This window comes from Aotus nancymaae, unplaced genomic scaffold, assembly GCF_030222135.1.
Source record: "Aotus nancymaae isolate 86718 unplaced genomic scaffold, 86718_ANA_hifiasm-v0.15.2.pri h1tg000131l, whole genome shotgun sequence".
Taxonomy (NCBI): Eukaryota; Metazoa; Chordata; class Mammalia; order Primates; family Aotidae; genus Aotus; species Aotus nancymaae.
Window position 1 is genome coordinate 2,295,830 of NW_026988546.1, and position 15,341 is coordinate 2,311,170.

General features: G+C 39.4%; 1 protein-coding gene across 1 annotated transcript in view; it reads left to right on the forward strand.

Annotated features, from left to right (window-relative positions):
- The window catches only part of VWA3B (von Willebrand factor A domain containing 3B), a 264,931-nt gene that overhangs the window by 202,950 nt on the left and 46,640 nt on the right, over positions 1–15,341 (forward strand). Inside the window, exon 21 of the mRNA XM_064371448.1 lies at positions 7,899–8,100. Within this exon, the coding sequence (XP_064227518.1) occupies positions 7,899–8,100 (202 nt within the window). The remainder of the gene's footprint in view (positions 1–7,898; positions 8,101–15,341) is intronic.

Here is a 15,341-nt window from a genome sequence, read left to right on the forward strand (position 1 = left end):
AGCAAGGAAGTTCCCTTGTATTCCTAGTTTTCTGATTTTTTTTCATGAAAAGTGTGTGTCAAATTTTGTCAGGTGCTTTTTCTGTATCTATTGAGATGATTATCTGTTGGTAATTTTTTTCCTTTGCTCTACTAATGTGATATATTAAATCACTTGATTTTCTTAGGTTGAACCACTCTTGCATTTCTGGCATAAATTCTACTTACTCATGATGTTAATCCTTTTAATATTCTGTTAGATTTGATTTGCTAGTAGTTTATTGAGAATATTTATGTCCATGTTTGTAAAGAAAAAGGTCTGTAGTTTTCTTTGACATGTCTGTCTAGCCTTGGTATCAGGGTAATTTTATTCTTGTTGACTGTTAAGTATTCCCTCATCCATTTTTTGGAAGAGTTTGAGCAGTATTGTTGTTAATCATTTGTTTGGTAGAATTCACCAGTGAAGGCATCTGCTTCTGAACTTGTCTTTGTTTGGGGGTTTTTGATTTCTTATTCAAAGTCTTTAATTGTCATATAGGCTGTTGAGATTATCTATTTCTTCTTGAGTCATTTTGGTAATATGTTTCTAGGAATTTGTGCTTTCCATCTAGATTATCTATTTTTGGCATAGAACTATTTATAGTATTCTCTATAATTCTTTTGATTTTTGTAAGCTCATTAGTAATGTGCCTGCTTTCACTTCTGATAGAAGTAATTATGTATTTTCTCCTTTTAGTCAGTCTAGCTGATGATTTGCCAATTTTGTTGATATTGTCAAAGGACAAACTTTTCATTTTGTTGATTCTCTTTTCTATTCTATATTTTGTTTATAAGTGCTCTGCTCTTTATTATTTTGTTCCTCTGCTGGCTTTGGGTTTAGTTTTCCCTCCTTTTTCTAGGTCCTTAAGGTGTAAATTTAGGTCGTTGATTTGAGAGCTATCTTTTTAATGAAGGAATTTACAGTCATAAAATTTCCTCTGAGCACTGGCTTTGCTGCACCCATAAATTTGGGTGCATTGTGTTTTCATTTTTATTGATTCTCATATTGTTTTCTAAATTCTCTAGTAATTTCTTCTTTGGTCTATTTGTTGTTTGAATGTGGTATTTAATTTCTATGTATTTTCCATTTTGCCAGTCTTCCCTTCATTATTGTTCTAGCTTTATTCCATTGCGGGTAGAAAATACGCTTTGTGATTTCGACCTTTTAAAATCTTGAGAATTGCTGTGACTAACATGTGGTCTATCCCAAAAAATGTTACATGTGCACTTAATGTATATTCTGATGTTTCTGGGTGGGGTGTTTTGGATATGTTTGTTGAGTCTAGTTCATTTATAGTGTTTTCTAGTCTTCTATTTTCTTTTACATTTTCTGTCTAGATGTTTTATCCATTATTTAAAGTGAGGTGTTGAAGTCTCCAACTATTTTTACACGATTGGCCTTCCATACATGTGGGATCTGCATCCATGATTCAACCAACCATGGATCAAAAATGTGTGAGAAAAAATAACAATGCAACAATAAAAAACAATACAAGTAAAAATCAGTATAGTATAACTATTTACATAGCGTTTACATTGTATTAGATATTATAAATAATGTAGACATGATTTAAAGTATACAGAAGGATGTGTGTAGGTTATATGCAAATATGGTGCCATTTTATTTAAGAGACTTGAGCGTCTGTGAATTTTGGTGTCCATAGCGGGTACTAGAGCCAGTTCTCCATGGATAACAAGGCACTGGTACATAACTACCTGTGCCTCCCTGTGATTCTAACAATATTTGCTTCATGCATTTTAGGGCTCATTGTGCATGTATGTTTCTAATTTTTATATCTGCTTGATGATCTGAGACTTTTACCAATATAAGATGTCACCTTTTGTCTCTTGTAACAGTTTATAACAAAATCTATTTTGCTGGTAATATTACAGCCACTCCAACTCTTTTTGGTTACTATTTCCATGGAATATCTTTTTTATCCTTTCACTTTTAACCTATTTGTGTCTTTAGGTCTAAAGCGAATCTCTTTTTAAGGAGCGTATAGTTGGATCATTATTTTCTTCATTCGGCCATTTTTTCTGTTTTAAGTGGTGAGTTTAATCTATTGACATTTAAAGTGATTATCAATAATGAATTTACTTCTGCCATTGTGCTATTTGGTTGGCATGTCAAAATTTTGTTCCTCGATTTCTCCAATATTTCTTTTAGTTTTGATTCATTCTAATGTGTCATTGTGATCACTCTTTATTTCCTTTTCTGTATACTTTTTAGTTATTTTCTTAGTGGTTACCATGGGGATTATAGTTAACCTCCTAAATTTATAACAATCCTGCTTGAATTGATATAGCTTTAGTAGGCAACATTAACTGTTCCTATTCAGCTTCATCCCTCCTTTATATAGTTTTTGTCACAAATTATATCTTTTACATTGTGTGCCCATTAACACTTATTTATAATTATTATTTTATGCATTTGTCTCTTAAAAAATAAAGACAACAACAAAAGGAGTTACATACCAAACATACAAGAATACTAGTGTTTGTATTTACCTATGTAATTATCTTTACTAGTCCTGTTTATTTCTTCATGTGGCTTAGAATTATCTTCTAGTGTCCTTTCACCTCAACATGAAGAGCTGTTTATAGCATTCCTTTTATGACAAGTCTACTAGTAACAAACTCACTTACCTTTTATTTATCTGGGAATGTCTTAATCTTGTCTTCATTTTTGAAGAATAGTGCTACCAGATACAGAATTCTTGACTGATAGTGGGGTTTTTTTCAGCACATTAAATATATCACCCTGTTACCTTCTGGCTTCCATAGTTGGTGATGTGAAATCAACTGTTAATCTTATGGAGGAGTCCTTATTTATGATAGGTCACTTTTATCTTGTTCCTTTCAAGATTCTCCATTTGCTCTTCAATAGTTGGATTATAATTTTGTGTTGGTGTGACTCTCTTTGAGTTTATCCTGCTTGAAGTTTTCTGAGCTTCATGAATCCTTCTCCACATCCTTGGCAACACTTCCTATTTTCTATTTTGTTTAGTTTTGTAGTGACCATCCTAATGGAAATGAAGGTTATCTCATAGTGGTTTTGATTTGTGTTTCTCTATTTTTTTACATGCTTCCTGGATATTTGTATATCTTCTTTGGAGAAATGTCTAGTCAAGCCCTTCACCCATTTTGAAATTGCATTATGTTGTTGTTGTTGAGTTGTAGTTCTTCATGTATTCTGGACATTAACCCATTCTCAGATTTATGATTTTCATATACTTTCTCCCATTTTTAGATTGTTCTTTCACTGTTGATTTGAAGCTATTTTCTTTGATGCACAAAAGTTTTTAGGTTTAACATAGTCCCATTAGTCTGTTTTTGCTTTTGCTGCCTACATTTTTGGTGTCATATCCAAAAGAGCTTGTCAAATTCAGTATAATGAAACTTTATCCCTGTTTTCTTCTAGGAGATTTATAGGCTTGGATATTTAATCAATTTGAGTTAATTTTTATATCTGTTTTAAATGAAAAGTTCAACTTCATTCTTTTGCTTATGGATAACCAGTTTTCGCAGAATCACTTCTTGGAGAGACTGTCATTTTTCCATTGTGTAGTCTTGGCACCCTTGTCAAAAATCACTTGGCAAGATGATATGAGAGCTTATTTATGGACTCTTTATTCTGTGCCATTATTCAATATGTCTGTCATTATGCCAGTACCACTGCTTTTGATTACATTAAAGACAGTATACTATTTTGATTATTGTAGTTTTGTAATATGTTTTGATATCAGGAAGTATGAGGCCACCAAATCTGTTCTTCTTTCTCAAGATCATTTTGGCTCTTCAGTATCTGTTGCAATTCCATATAAATTTTAGGATTTTTTTTATTTATACAAAAATTATCACTGGGATCATGATGGGGATTGCATTGAATTGTACATCACTTTGGGTAGTATGGACATTTTAACAATTAAGTATTTCAATCCATGAACACAAAATGTCTTTTTATTTGTGTCTTGTTTAATTTCTTTCAGCATCATTTTGTAGTTTTCAGTGTACCAATCTTTCACCTCCTTAAAGTTATTTATAATTTATTATTTTTGATGCTATTGTAGATGGAATTATTCTCTTAATTCCTTATCCGATTGTTCATTGTTAGTGTACAGAAATGCAACTGATATTGCATCTTGATTTTATGTCCTTTAAGTTTGCTGAATTTATTAGTTCTAACAGTATTTGTGGAATCTTTAGGGTTTTCTACATGGAAAATCATGTCCTTTACCAGCAGAGATAATTTTACTTCTTCTTTTCTAATTTGAATGTTGTTCATTTCTTTTTCTTGCCTAATTTCTCTGAGACTTTAGTACTATGTTAAATAAAGGGGCAAGAGTGGACATTCTTGCCTTGTTTCTGATCTTGGAGAAAAAGCTTCCAGTCTTTCATTATTGAGTACAATGTTAGCTGTAGGCTTCCTTATGTTGAGATAGTTTCTTTCTATTCCTAGTTTGCTGAGTGTTTTTTTTTTATTATGAAAGGATGTTGACTTTTGTCAAATGATTTATCTGTATCACTTGAGATAATCATGCGAGTTTTGTTTTTCATTCTGTTAATGTGGTATATTACCTTAATTTTCATATGTTGAACCATCCTTGCATTCCAGGAATAAAACCCATTTTTTTCCATGGTGATTATCTTTTTAATATACTGTTTAATTCAGATTGCTATTGTTTTGTTGAGGATTTTTATGTCACTGTTCATCAAGAATATTGGTCTATAGTTTCTTTTACTTTATAGTATCTTCATCTGGTTATGGCATCAGCGTAATTCCAGTCTCATAAAATGAGTTAGGAGTAATTCTTCCTCTTCAATCTTTTGGAAAAGGTTTGAGGAGAATTGGTATTAATAATTTTATTGTTTGGCAGAATTCTCCAGTTAAGCCATGTGGTACTTGGCTTTTATATGTTAGGAGGCTTTTAATTATCGATTTGATCTCTTTAGTAGTTATAGATCTGTTCAGATTTTTTAAATTTATTTATGATTCAGTCTTAGCGGTAGGCAGTATGTTTCTAGGAATTTATCCATTTCTTGGTTATGCAATTTGTTGGTGTAATATTGTTCATAGTAGTCTCATAATCCTTTTAATTTCTGTGTCATTGGTTGTAATGTTTCCACTGTCATTTCTGATTTTAGTTATTTGAGTCTTCTCTCTTTTTTTCTTGGTTAATCTGGCTAAGCATTTGTCAATTGTGTTGGTTGTCTCAAAAAAAAAAACAGTCTTGCTTTCATTGATTTTTTTCTACTGTTTTTCTGTACTCTATTTCTAATCTTTATTATTTTCTTTCCTCTGCTAACTTGGACTTTCATTTATTCTCTTTCTAGCTCCTTGAAAAGTAAAGTTAAATTTGGGACCTTCCTCCTTTTAAAATGTGTTTAGCACTGTAAACTCCCTTCTTAGTACTGCTTTCACGTCATCTCATACATTTTGATATGTTGTGTTTTTTCCCTTCATTTGTTGCAAGATAGCTTTTAATTTCCCTTGTGATTTCTTCTTTGACATATTGGTTAAGAGTATATGATTTAATAACTGGATTATCCAGTTCTCCTTTTGTTATTATTTCTAGCTTCATTTCGTTTTGTACAGAAAAAATACTTTGCTTTCAACCTTCTTTTTTAAAATATTTGTTTTGTGGCCTAATATTCAGTCTATTCTGGAGAATATTCTATGTGTACTTAAGAAGAATGTGTGTTCTGCTGTTGGTGGTTAGGTCCAATTGATCTGTGTTTTTCAGGTCATCTGTTTCATCATTGATCTTCTGTGTAGTTCTTCTGTCCATTATTGAAAGTGGAGCTTGAAGTCTCCTGATAATACTGGGTTGCTGTCTATTTCTTTAATTCTGTCAAAGTTTGTTTTATGTATTTGAGAGCTCTGATGCTAGGTACACATATATTCATAATTGTTATATCCTCTTAGTGGATTGGCCCTTCTACCATTATATGCTATTCTTCATTCTTATAACAACTTATGACTTAAAATCTATTCTTTAAGTTCACTGATTCTTTCTTCTGCTTGATCAAGTCTGCTGTTGAGCCCCTCTAGTGAATTTTTCAATCCAGTTATTGTATTCTTCAGCTCTAGGATTTCTATTTGCTTCTTTTTATAGTTTCTATCTCTTTGTTGATATTTCGTTCTTGCATCACTTTTCTGAATTCTATTAGTTGTTTCTGTTATCTTTTAGCTCATTGAGCATCATTAACATGGTTGTTTTTAATTATTTTTCGGGTAATCAATATATATCCATTTCTTTAGGATCAATTTCTAAAGATTTATTTTGTTCCTTTAGTTGAGCCATTTCCCCATATCTTTGTGTGCTTCCTCCTGTATTTTGTATGCCTTACGATATTTAGTTGATATTATGGCATTTGAAAAAACAGCTATCTCATCCTATTTTTACAAACTGGCTTCTTACAGGTGAAGGGCTTCACCAGTTATCCCAGCTAGAGATTTGGGGGAATCTCTGAAACCTTTTCTGGGGATGTGTCTTCTCTGGGCTTGTGTGTGTAATTTTCCATTTGAGAAAGGTTTGCCGGTTTCTTTCAGGAGCCTTTATATCTTGCTTCCCCTGGTGTCTCTCTGAAGTACTGCAGTATCTCCAGTGATACAACAAGCTGTGGCACTGATTTCTATTCTCAGAGGTCTCAACCGGACATGCAAAATATACCACTGTTTTCATCACCACTCTGAATCAGGCAAGACAGAAACCTGTTTCGTGGGAAGTCCCACAAAAATTGTGAATGTACATTCCACTCTCTTCTCCAAAGGAGAATCCAGTTTTCTTCCAATTGCATCACATTGTCCTGGGGAGGAGGAGGAAGGGTTAGGGCAGGCAAAATGCAGCAAGCTTTCTTACTCTCCTTTATACAGCTCTTCTTGGGTTTGTATTTGTCTAAGTACAAAGAAAACTCTTAATTTGTTTCTGGAATTCTCACAAAGGCAATATGGTTCATATATTGTTAAGTCAGTGTCTCTGTAGGGGAATGAGGTCCTGGGTTTTTATTCTACTAACTTGCTGACAAGAATGTTTTGCTGTCTTCTGGGTACGAGTTTGTCTGTGGATTGAGTCCTGTGGTTGTGCTGCATTTAGACTGTACTCTTCCAATATCCAACATCTAAAGAAATAAGTGATGCTTTCAGCAATAAGAGTGAAAATCATGAATTGTTTTCTTTCTCCCTGCCCCTTCCCTTCCAGCAGTGCCTGACTCAGAAGCAGCTCAGACTGGAAATACAATCCAGGACCTGGGCCATCACACCACAATAGCTTCCTCTGGAGTCCCACAGCCTGCTTATCGGCCATAGAAAGTTTGGCTTCTGCTCTTTATGTACCAAAACAGCAAAGCCAAATAGTTTAGACTTATTTAGGCTTGCAAAGAGGAAAGGAGATAAAAATAGCTAAAATGAGCTAGTATAAGAATTACTGCACTGAGGAAAATATTTGGGTTTGTTTAGCTTTGCTTTACTTTGCTTTGTTTTTCAGAGTCACTGCTAGGCATACTTGTGTGAAATTTCTTTGAAGCTCATGCTTGGTTCTGCCAGATGTTAGGCTCCAAATATTGAGGAAAAAATGCTGAAAAATGTGTGTGTATCATACTTCTTTAAAATCAGATAACCTAATGCGGTAATAGGGAAAAGTGCCTATCATAGTTCACAGAGATGGTTATTTTTAACCTTTGCAAGCTACCAAAGTCCTGTTGGACCAGAGGGCATGGCTATGATATTGTCATCTGACACCTGACACTTGCTTCAACAGATGTTTCTCAGGGGAGAGTTTCTTAACAAACCATCTTACCATAGTTTTTTCAGTTATGGTCATTTTCTTTGCTTTTTGTTTCTTCCTCTCTTTTTTTGCTCGTTTGTTTATTTTTTAGGTTAGATGCAAACAAACCAATACAGTACTTGGAAAACAAAACAGTTTTAAACCAGGCTTTACAACGGTTGAATTGGCCCATTTCATTGAAAGAGCTGTCGATGCTGGAAAATGAAATCCTCATTGGGAAAATGTACATTCAGCAGGCCATGGAACTCCAGGAGGCTGCCAAGAAGAATTATGCAAACAAGGCCCCGGGAGAGGTGGGTACCCTGGAGGTCTCTGTCTTTCCTCCCTCCCTGCCTGTCCCAAGTGATTGCCATCCCTACACTGGCTTCCTTCTCTCTCTCCCACCCCCCACCACACTGATTTCTAAAAGAGTTAGAGCCAGTCCACTTAAGATCTCAGTACTTTTTTTCATCATAAAGGAAATGCCATTTGATTGTATTATGGGCTTATTTTCAAAGCAATACATCTTTTAATTGAAAAAAAAAAAAAGAAGTATAATGTAGTGATTAAAAGCCTGGACTTTCATAGGAGCCAGATCAAGAACGAGCCTCAGATCTACCTTCTAATCTGTGTGTGATTTTGGCTACTCAGTCTCTTTAAACCTCAGTTTTCTTACTTGTAAAATAAGAGTATTAATAGTATCTATCTGATAGGGTTGGTATTAAGAGAAATGAACACATGAAGTGCTTAGTATTGAAAGCTCCCCTTAAGTGTTAGCAATTATTTTTATAATCATTAATAAAGCAAACCTTCTAAAAGAAAAATAATTTATAATCTGGCTGCCTTATTGCCACCACTTGGGAGCCTTTCCTTTTAGGTCTTTTTCTCCTCAAATGTTTTTTACATAGGTGCAGTCAGAGTGTCCATAATTGTTGTATATTCTACTTCTAAATTCAGCATTATTTCACAGACTTTCTCTATGTTTTTATTGACTTGTCAGATTCATATGGGTGGTGGTTGCATAATATTCCATGGTGTGAATATACTCTGGTTTATTTAATTCTTCACTAAATGTTAAACATTTATAGTTATTTTCCAGTTTTCCACTTTCTCACATAATATATTCATGACTCCTGTGGTGCACACAGTTGAATTATTTTGTTAAGAAACAGCCTTAGAAGTAGTATTTCTGGATCAAAGAGTAGAAACATTTGGAGTCTGTAAGTACACATGGCCAGTGTGAAGCCCACTGAATGGTGGGTTGTTTGAGTGTGTCCTCCAGAGTTCATGTGCTGGAAATTTAATCTCCCTTGCTGCAATGTTGTCGGGGGAGGGCATTTAAGAGGTGTATGTCAGAAAACTCTCTCAACCAGTGCTCTCACACCACAACAGCAGTCATCAACAGGGAAGAGGCTTCTGTGATCAAAGGTGTGGGGGATTTTCCCACACATACCAAGCAGCAGATACCGGTTGGTTCTTCTCCAATTCAGCTCTGACAGTACCTACCTGGAGATGGCATCAGATCCCACAGGTTAAGGACACAGTCCCCAAGACTGGCTCTCCCAACACATCAATCACAAGTCTGGGCCTCCAGAACTTCTGACTGACCAGCTTCAAGTTGGGGTTCCCTCAACTCACTCTTTGATTTTGATTAATTTGTGAGATGGCACACAGAACTCAGGGAAACACCGATGTTTAGCAGTTTATTATAAAGGGTATTACAAAGGATACAGATGAAGAGATGCATCATGGGAGCTATGCGGGAAGCGGGGCAAAACCTCCTTTCCCTGAGTGCCCTCCCTGGATGGTCCACCCTCCAGGAACCTCCATGTGTTAAGCTGTCAGTAAGCTCTCAAAACCCTGTCCTTTTGGGTTCTTATGGAGTCCTCATTATGTAGGAATGATTGATTAAAGCATCCGCTATAGTGATCAGCTTGACCTTAAGCCCCTTCCCATTCTGGAGGTTGGTGGTTGGGGCTGAAAGTCTAAACTATCTAATCCTACCTTGGTCTTTCTGGTGACCAGCCCCACCCTGAACTTACCTGACAAAAACACACAGAAGACAGTACTTCAGAGACCCAAGGATGTTGGCAGTTATGAGCCAGGAACCATGGAAGAAAAAAAAAAAATATATATATATATATATATATGCCATAACATAAAAAAAAAATATATATATATATATGGCATACAAATATATATGCCATAACACCACAAGCTGGCTAGACCATGAGGGCTCTGGTCATAAATGGATTACTGGATTAATCCTCATAGAATGGATTAATGTTATTATCACAGGAGTAGATTCCTTATTAAAGGAATGAGTTTGGACCTCTGTTGCATGCTCTCTCTCTCCCATGTGATGCCTTCTGCCAGGTTATAGCGCAGCAAGATGGCCCTCACCAGGTGCTGGCCCCTCAGTCTTAGACCTTGCAGCTTCTAAAACTGTGAGCCAGTAAGTTTCTATCTATTATAAATTACCCAGTTAGTTGTATTCTGTTACAGCAGCACAAAACGAACTAAGAGAGATATGGAATGCTTCATCCAAAATCTTACTAAATCCTAGATAATTTTCAGATGTTCACTACATTATAGTCTGAAAATCATTCGCAAAGATCTGACCTTTGAGGTTCATGATTTTGGGTTCAGTCTTTGCCAAGTGATACTAGTTTAGTGTGGCTTAAACTTTTGTTTTTAATGCTCTCGATTCTTGTGTTTTGTTTTCCTTCATTTTATTCTTTCCTCTGCAAATCACATTTTTCCTTCAGTGTAAAAAGCTATGTCTTTTGGGCAGAATGCAAAAATTTTTATCACAGAACGTCATATGTCTAGTAATGTTATTCAAACAAAATGACTTCCTCAAAGAATTGTTCAATGTTTCTTTGGGAGGTACCATCTGACAACCCCAGACATTTTGCTGTCCCTTGACCTTTCTCACCTAGATGTCCTGTGGGCACCTAAGACTCAAGGGGACCAAGAGTGAATTACCTGCCTCTCCTTGAAAAGATGATCTTCCTCTCATTGTGCATCTTCCTGTCTGCTTGCTCTTTCATTTATTCTCTAAAGTATTTATGAGTGCCCACAAGATGCCAGGCACTGTTCTAGGCACTGGGAGTACCTAGATCACAATAGACTTAGTCCTTAGACTATCCTTATTCGAATGAGGACGACAGACCGTGACCAGTCCCAGGTGCTGAACTGTGGAGACCCCACTGCCTAACTGCAGAATTTGCTGGCATATTCTTTTATCTATTCATATCTTCATATGAAATTGGCAAATAGGAAGTGTTGCTAATGGAGTGAAAAGAAGCCCCTTGTGATTCAGAGCAAAGATAGTTGTGTTCCACTGAATTCATCTGAAATTCTGGCAAGCAAGCTCCTTGTTCACAGCATATGAATTAATTGAATTAATTGTTTTCTGTCTTTATTTTCTTACCAAAAAATGGGAATAAAAGTAATTCCCGTAATTTCTTCATCCAAAAATCATGGAGAAGATTCTGCGCACGGGACAGGTGCTCTCAGGTGGTGACTGGCCTGTCTCATTCTTTTCTGTCTCCTTGGCATCTCCCAGGGGGATGCCACATATTGGACACAAAACGGGGATTTGTTAACTGCATTGAATGCATGGGCCCAGCCTAACGGAGGCGACATCGTGCTAGAGCGGCACCGCTGTGAGAGCTGAGACCTGGTCTGGTCTGATCTGTAGCTGTGTCCATGGCACTGACAGTGAAGCCCAGTGCACAGAGGCCACTCAGCACCTGTGTATTGAATGAGTGAAATGCAGACCCTTACACAAAACAACAGAGGCACCCCCAGAGAACAACTGGAAGATGGGGAAAAGTGACCTCTTCTGACTAGGCAGTTAGGGAATCTTCGCCAATCCAGTTTGGCTCAGAAGGATGTCTAGGAATTGGGGCCTGGGCTATGAAATGTGTTCTGAGGGAAAGAAATAGCCTGGGCTCAGGCAGGGATGTGGGGAAGAACACAGAGTGTTCCCTGGGGAACATGGCAGGCAGGAGAGAAGGTGGGAATGGAAGATGGTACCAGAAAATGAGGTACTTGAACTCTGCTGGGGTCAGAGACTTATGCCTGTAGGAACTGGATACCAAGGAGGGTTTTCAGCAAGTGAAGGACATTTACAGATGTGTGTCCTAGAAAGATTATTCTGACAGTGAGCTAAGACTCAATGTAAAAAAGCAAAATCCGGTGCAGTGCTCCCACTGAGAGGTGCTGAGTCCTTGAGCCAGGTAGGAACAGTGGGGAGAGGATAGGTAAAAGAGACATGGGTTGTGGGAAAGTAGGACATGTGGGGCAAAGTTGAAGATGCCCACAAAACTTCTGTCTTGGACAACTGTGGGAGCAGAGGCACTGCTACCCTTCCATCCTTCCTCTGCTCCTCAGGGAGACAGGTGCTCCCCGGCCAGCCTATCCAACCACGTGTCATCCTCTATCCCTCTGCCACTTTTTTGTTTACTTCACAGCATGCTTCACTACCTGACAAGATGTACGCATTTGCTTAGTCTGTCTTCCCCACTGAAATAAGGGTGGGAGTTGGTTTGTGGTGTTGTAGGTGCTCCCGGAGCCTAGAATCGTGGAGGGCACCTTGTAGGCACGCATACATATTTCAATGAATAAATGAAAGAAAAAACACAGGTGAGGTACAGTGAGAGGAAGAGCAGATTTTCAGGGAAAGGTAGTTCACTTTCAGCCTTCCTGATTCTTAGATATCCTCCGGGTGCGCAGGTGAGAGAGGCCGATAAACAGCTGCACGTCTGGAGTTTAGGAGACAGGCCAGAGTTGAGATAGATTTGGAGGCCATTTTAAGTGCTGGGAGAGGAGCAGGAGACAGTGGAAGGGACCAAGGCAGATGAGTTAGAGAAGCAGGAGGCTGCGGGTAGAGAGTCGAGGACAAGAGGCAAAAACCCAGCTTCCGAGGCCTGAGTAGCATCACACAGCTGGAAGACAGCAGTGCCAAGATTTGCATTCAGGTCTACCTGACTCCAAATAGAAAATTAAAGCACTGGCCTAAAAGATGGTTGTGAGACCATGCACGTCATATGCCTAAGAGAGTGTGCAGCACCAAGTGCTCAGCAGTAAATGCACACAACGTACATTGTCAGTGATGGCTATTTCCACTGCTGAAGTTATTATCAAGGAGTTTTGCAAAGTCATGCAGAATGATGTCTGAAAGCCATTTGACTTGGCAAGAGGGAGTGCATTAGTGAGGTTTGCCAGAATAACACCAGTGGAATGGTGGGGGCAGAGGCCACTTTGCAGTGGGTAGAAGGGTGGGTAGAAATAGAAAAAGTTAGTATAAGAAGTGAAGACTTGCTTCCAGATCTTCACTGGGAAGGCAGGGAGAAAGAGGGTGGGAACAGCAGGTGAGCCAGTGCAGGAGAAGGCATTTAGTTTGTGCAGTGGCATCACTGGGTCTGCTGCTGCCTCTTCTTGGTCAGCGGCTAAGACTGTCCCTTCACTCCCTTGCCCTCACACAGGCCATCGAAGATGCCCCTGTCTGTTAGGGGAATGCCCAAGTTCCAGAACAAACGTCCCTAGGTAACTGGAGGAGGGGCCCCATCGGTGACTTCTCACAGCTCTTTCCACGTGTGGCATGGCCCTCTGCAGTGGAAGATTTTGAACGTTATTTTCCTACAATGATACTTCTCCTTTCCATGTGTGATATGTTCTGAGATTTCAAAACGCCATTATTATCACACCCACAGATTGGATTTTGTAACAGGACTCAATCTTGAGTATACAAAGCTCCAGATTTCAAGGCCTTCTGAGATTCTGGGGTGAAAAATACATCATAAATGCAAGTCATTTTTACTTATTTATCTGTAAATATAGTCTCATTTTAAATTCTTTCAGCAAATGCCAAAGCTTTTGATGGATGTGTATAAATTGGAGTGAAAGAACCCCCCTCTTTATTATTAAACATCCCATGAGCTGACTGACAACAAGCAGCAAAATGGGGATGAGACCATTTGGAGTGCGCTGCCTGCATGTGTCCAGAGGGCTGTGTCCACTGCGTTTGGGGCAGGCCGCCCGCATTTGTCCAGATGGCTGTGTCCACTGCATTTGGGGCAGGCCGCCCACGTGTGTCCAGAGGGCTGTGTCCACTGCATTTGGGGCAGGCCACCCGTGTGTGTCCAGATGGCTGTGTCCACTTCATTTGGGGCAGGCCACCGCATGTGTCCAGAGGGCTGTGTCCACTGCATTTGGGGCAGGCCACCGTGTGTGTCCAGATGGCTGTGTCCACTGCATTTGGGGCAGGCCGCCCGCGTGTGTCCAGAGGGCTGTGTCCACTGCATTTGGGGCAGGCCACCGTGTGTGTCCAGATGGCTGTGTCCACTGCATTTGGGGCAGGCCACCCGTGTGTGTCCAGATGGCTGTGTCCACTGCATTTGGGGCAGGCCGCCCGCATGTGTCCAGAGGGCTGTGTCCACTGCATTTGGGGCAGGCCGCCTGCATGTGTCCAGAGGGCAGTGTCCACTGCATTTGGGACAGGCCGCCTGCATGTGTCCAGAGGGCTGTGTCCACTGCATCTAGGCTGCTCCAGGGCACGTTATGGAATCTGGACGGCCGGGGCTTTCTGATACCCTCATCTGGAGCAGGCTTGGCACCCAGCATAGAGTTTCATGATTTTTCTGTCAGTAAGAACCAGAGGTGGGAAGGAGACACAGCAACAAATGCCGTGTCCAGGGAGCCTGTGCCTGCTTTTTATGCTCCAGCTTCCATGGGCAGTTCCTGGCTGGCCCCAGATCAGACCTAAAATGAGGGCCATTATTCCCACCTGCTCTGCCTGGCATCCTGCGCTGGGCACATTCCATGCTTGACTGCGCAATGGTTTCTGCCTATTTCCAAAATCCACTGGCTTCATGGTGTCCCTGGAGGTGGGTGCTTGGCTCACTGACTGCATAATGAAAGGAGAAATCTCAAGTCTGAAATTTTAAATTCCCTTTGAAAACTCCCCTCCCTAGCACCCTTCATGTTACCATGATTGCAGATTTCACCCTCACTGGCCAGCCCAGAGCCCTCAAAGCTGAACAATAGGGGAAGTTGCCAGAGGGCATCTGTGAATTATAATTAATCCTCCCTGGGAGCCTGGTCTAGGGCAGCCCAGCTGTGCTGTCCTCCAACATTTCCTGAATAAATAAGGATTGTTCTCCAGGGCAAATGCTTTGGCCCAGAAAGATCAAAAAGGCTCTCTCACCCATAACCTTAACTGCTTTGGAAAATTTGGAGGTAGAAAATATTTTTGAGCTGAAAGCAGCCGTAAAGGAGGCCATGGAAACTTACCCACACCACTGGCTGCACGTTTCCTTCCCAAAGCTGTGACTGGCAAGGAAGCTGGAACCTATGGCCTTCAGGGATGGGGAATTGAGTGCTCTGCTCCAGGAGAAAGGGTGTTAGGAAAATGCACATAGGGAGGCAGGTATGGGTAAGGCTGGATGAGGTGGAATTGGGAGAAGGAAGAGAAGAGAGATCATTTGTAGTCGAGAATATTCTGTTGGGTTAGACTTTGACACTATACATGCAGGAGGATGTTAGC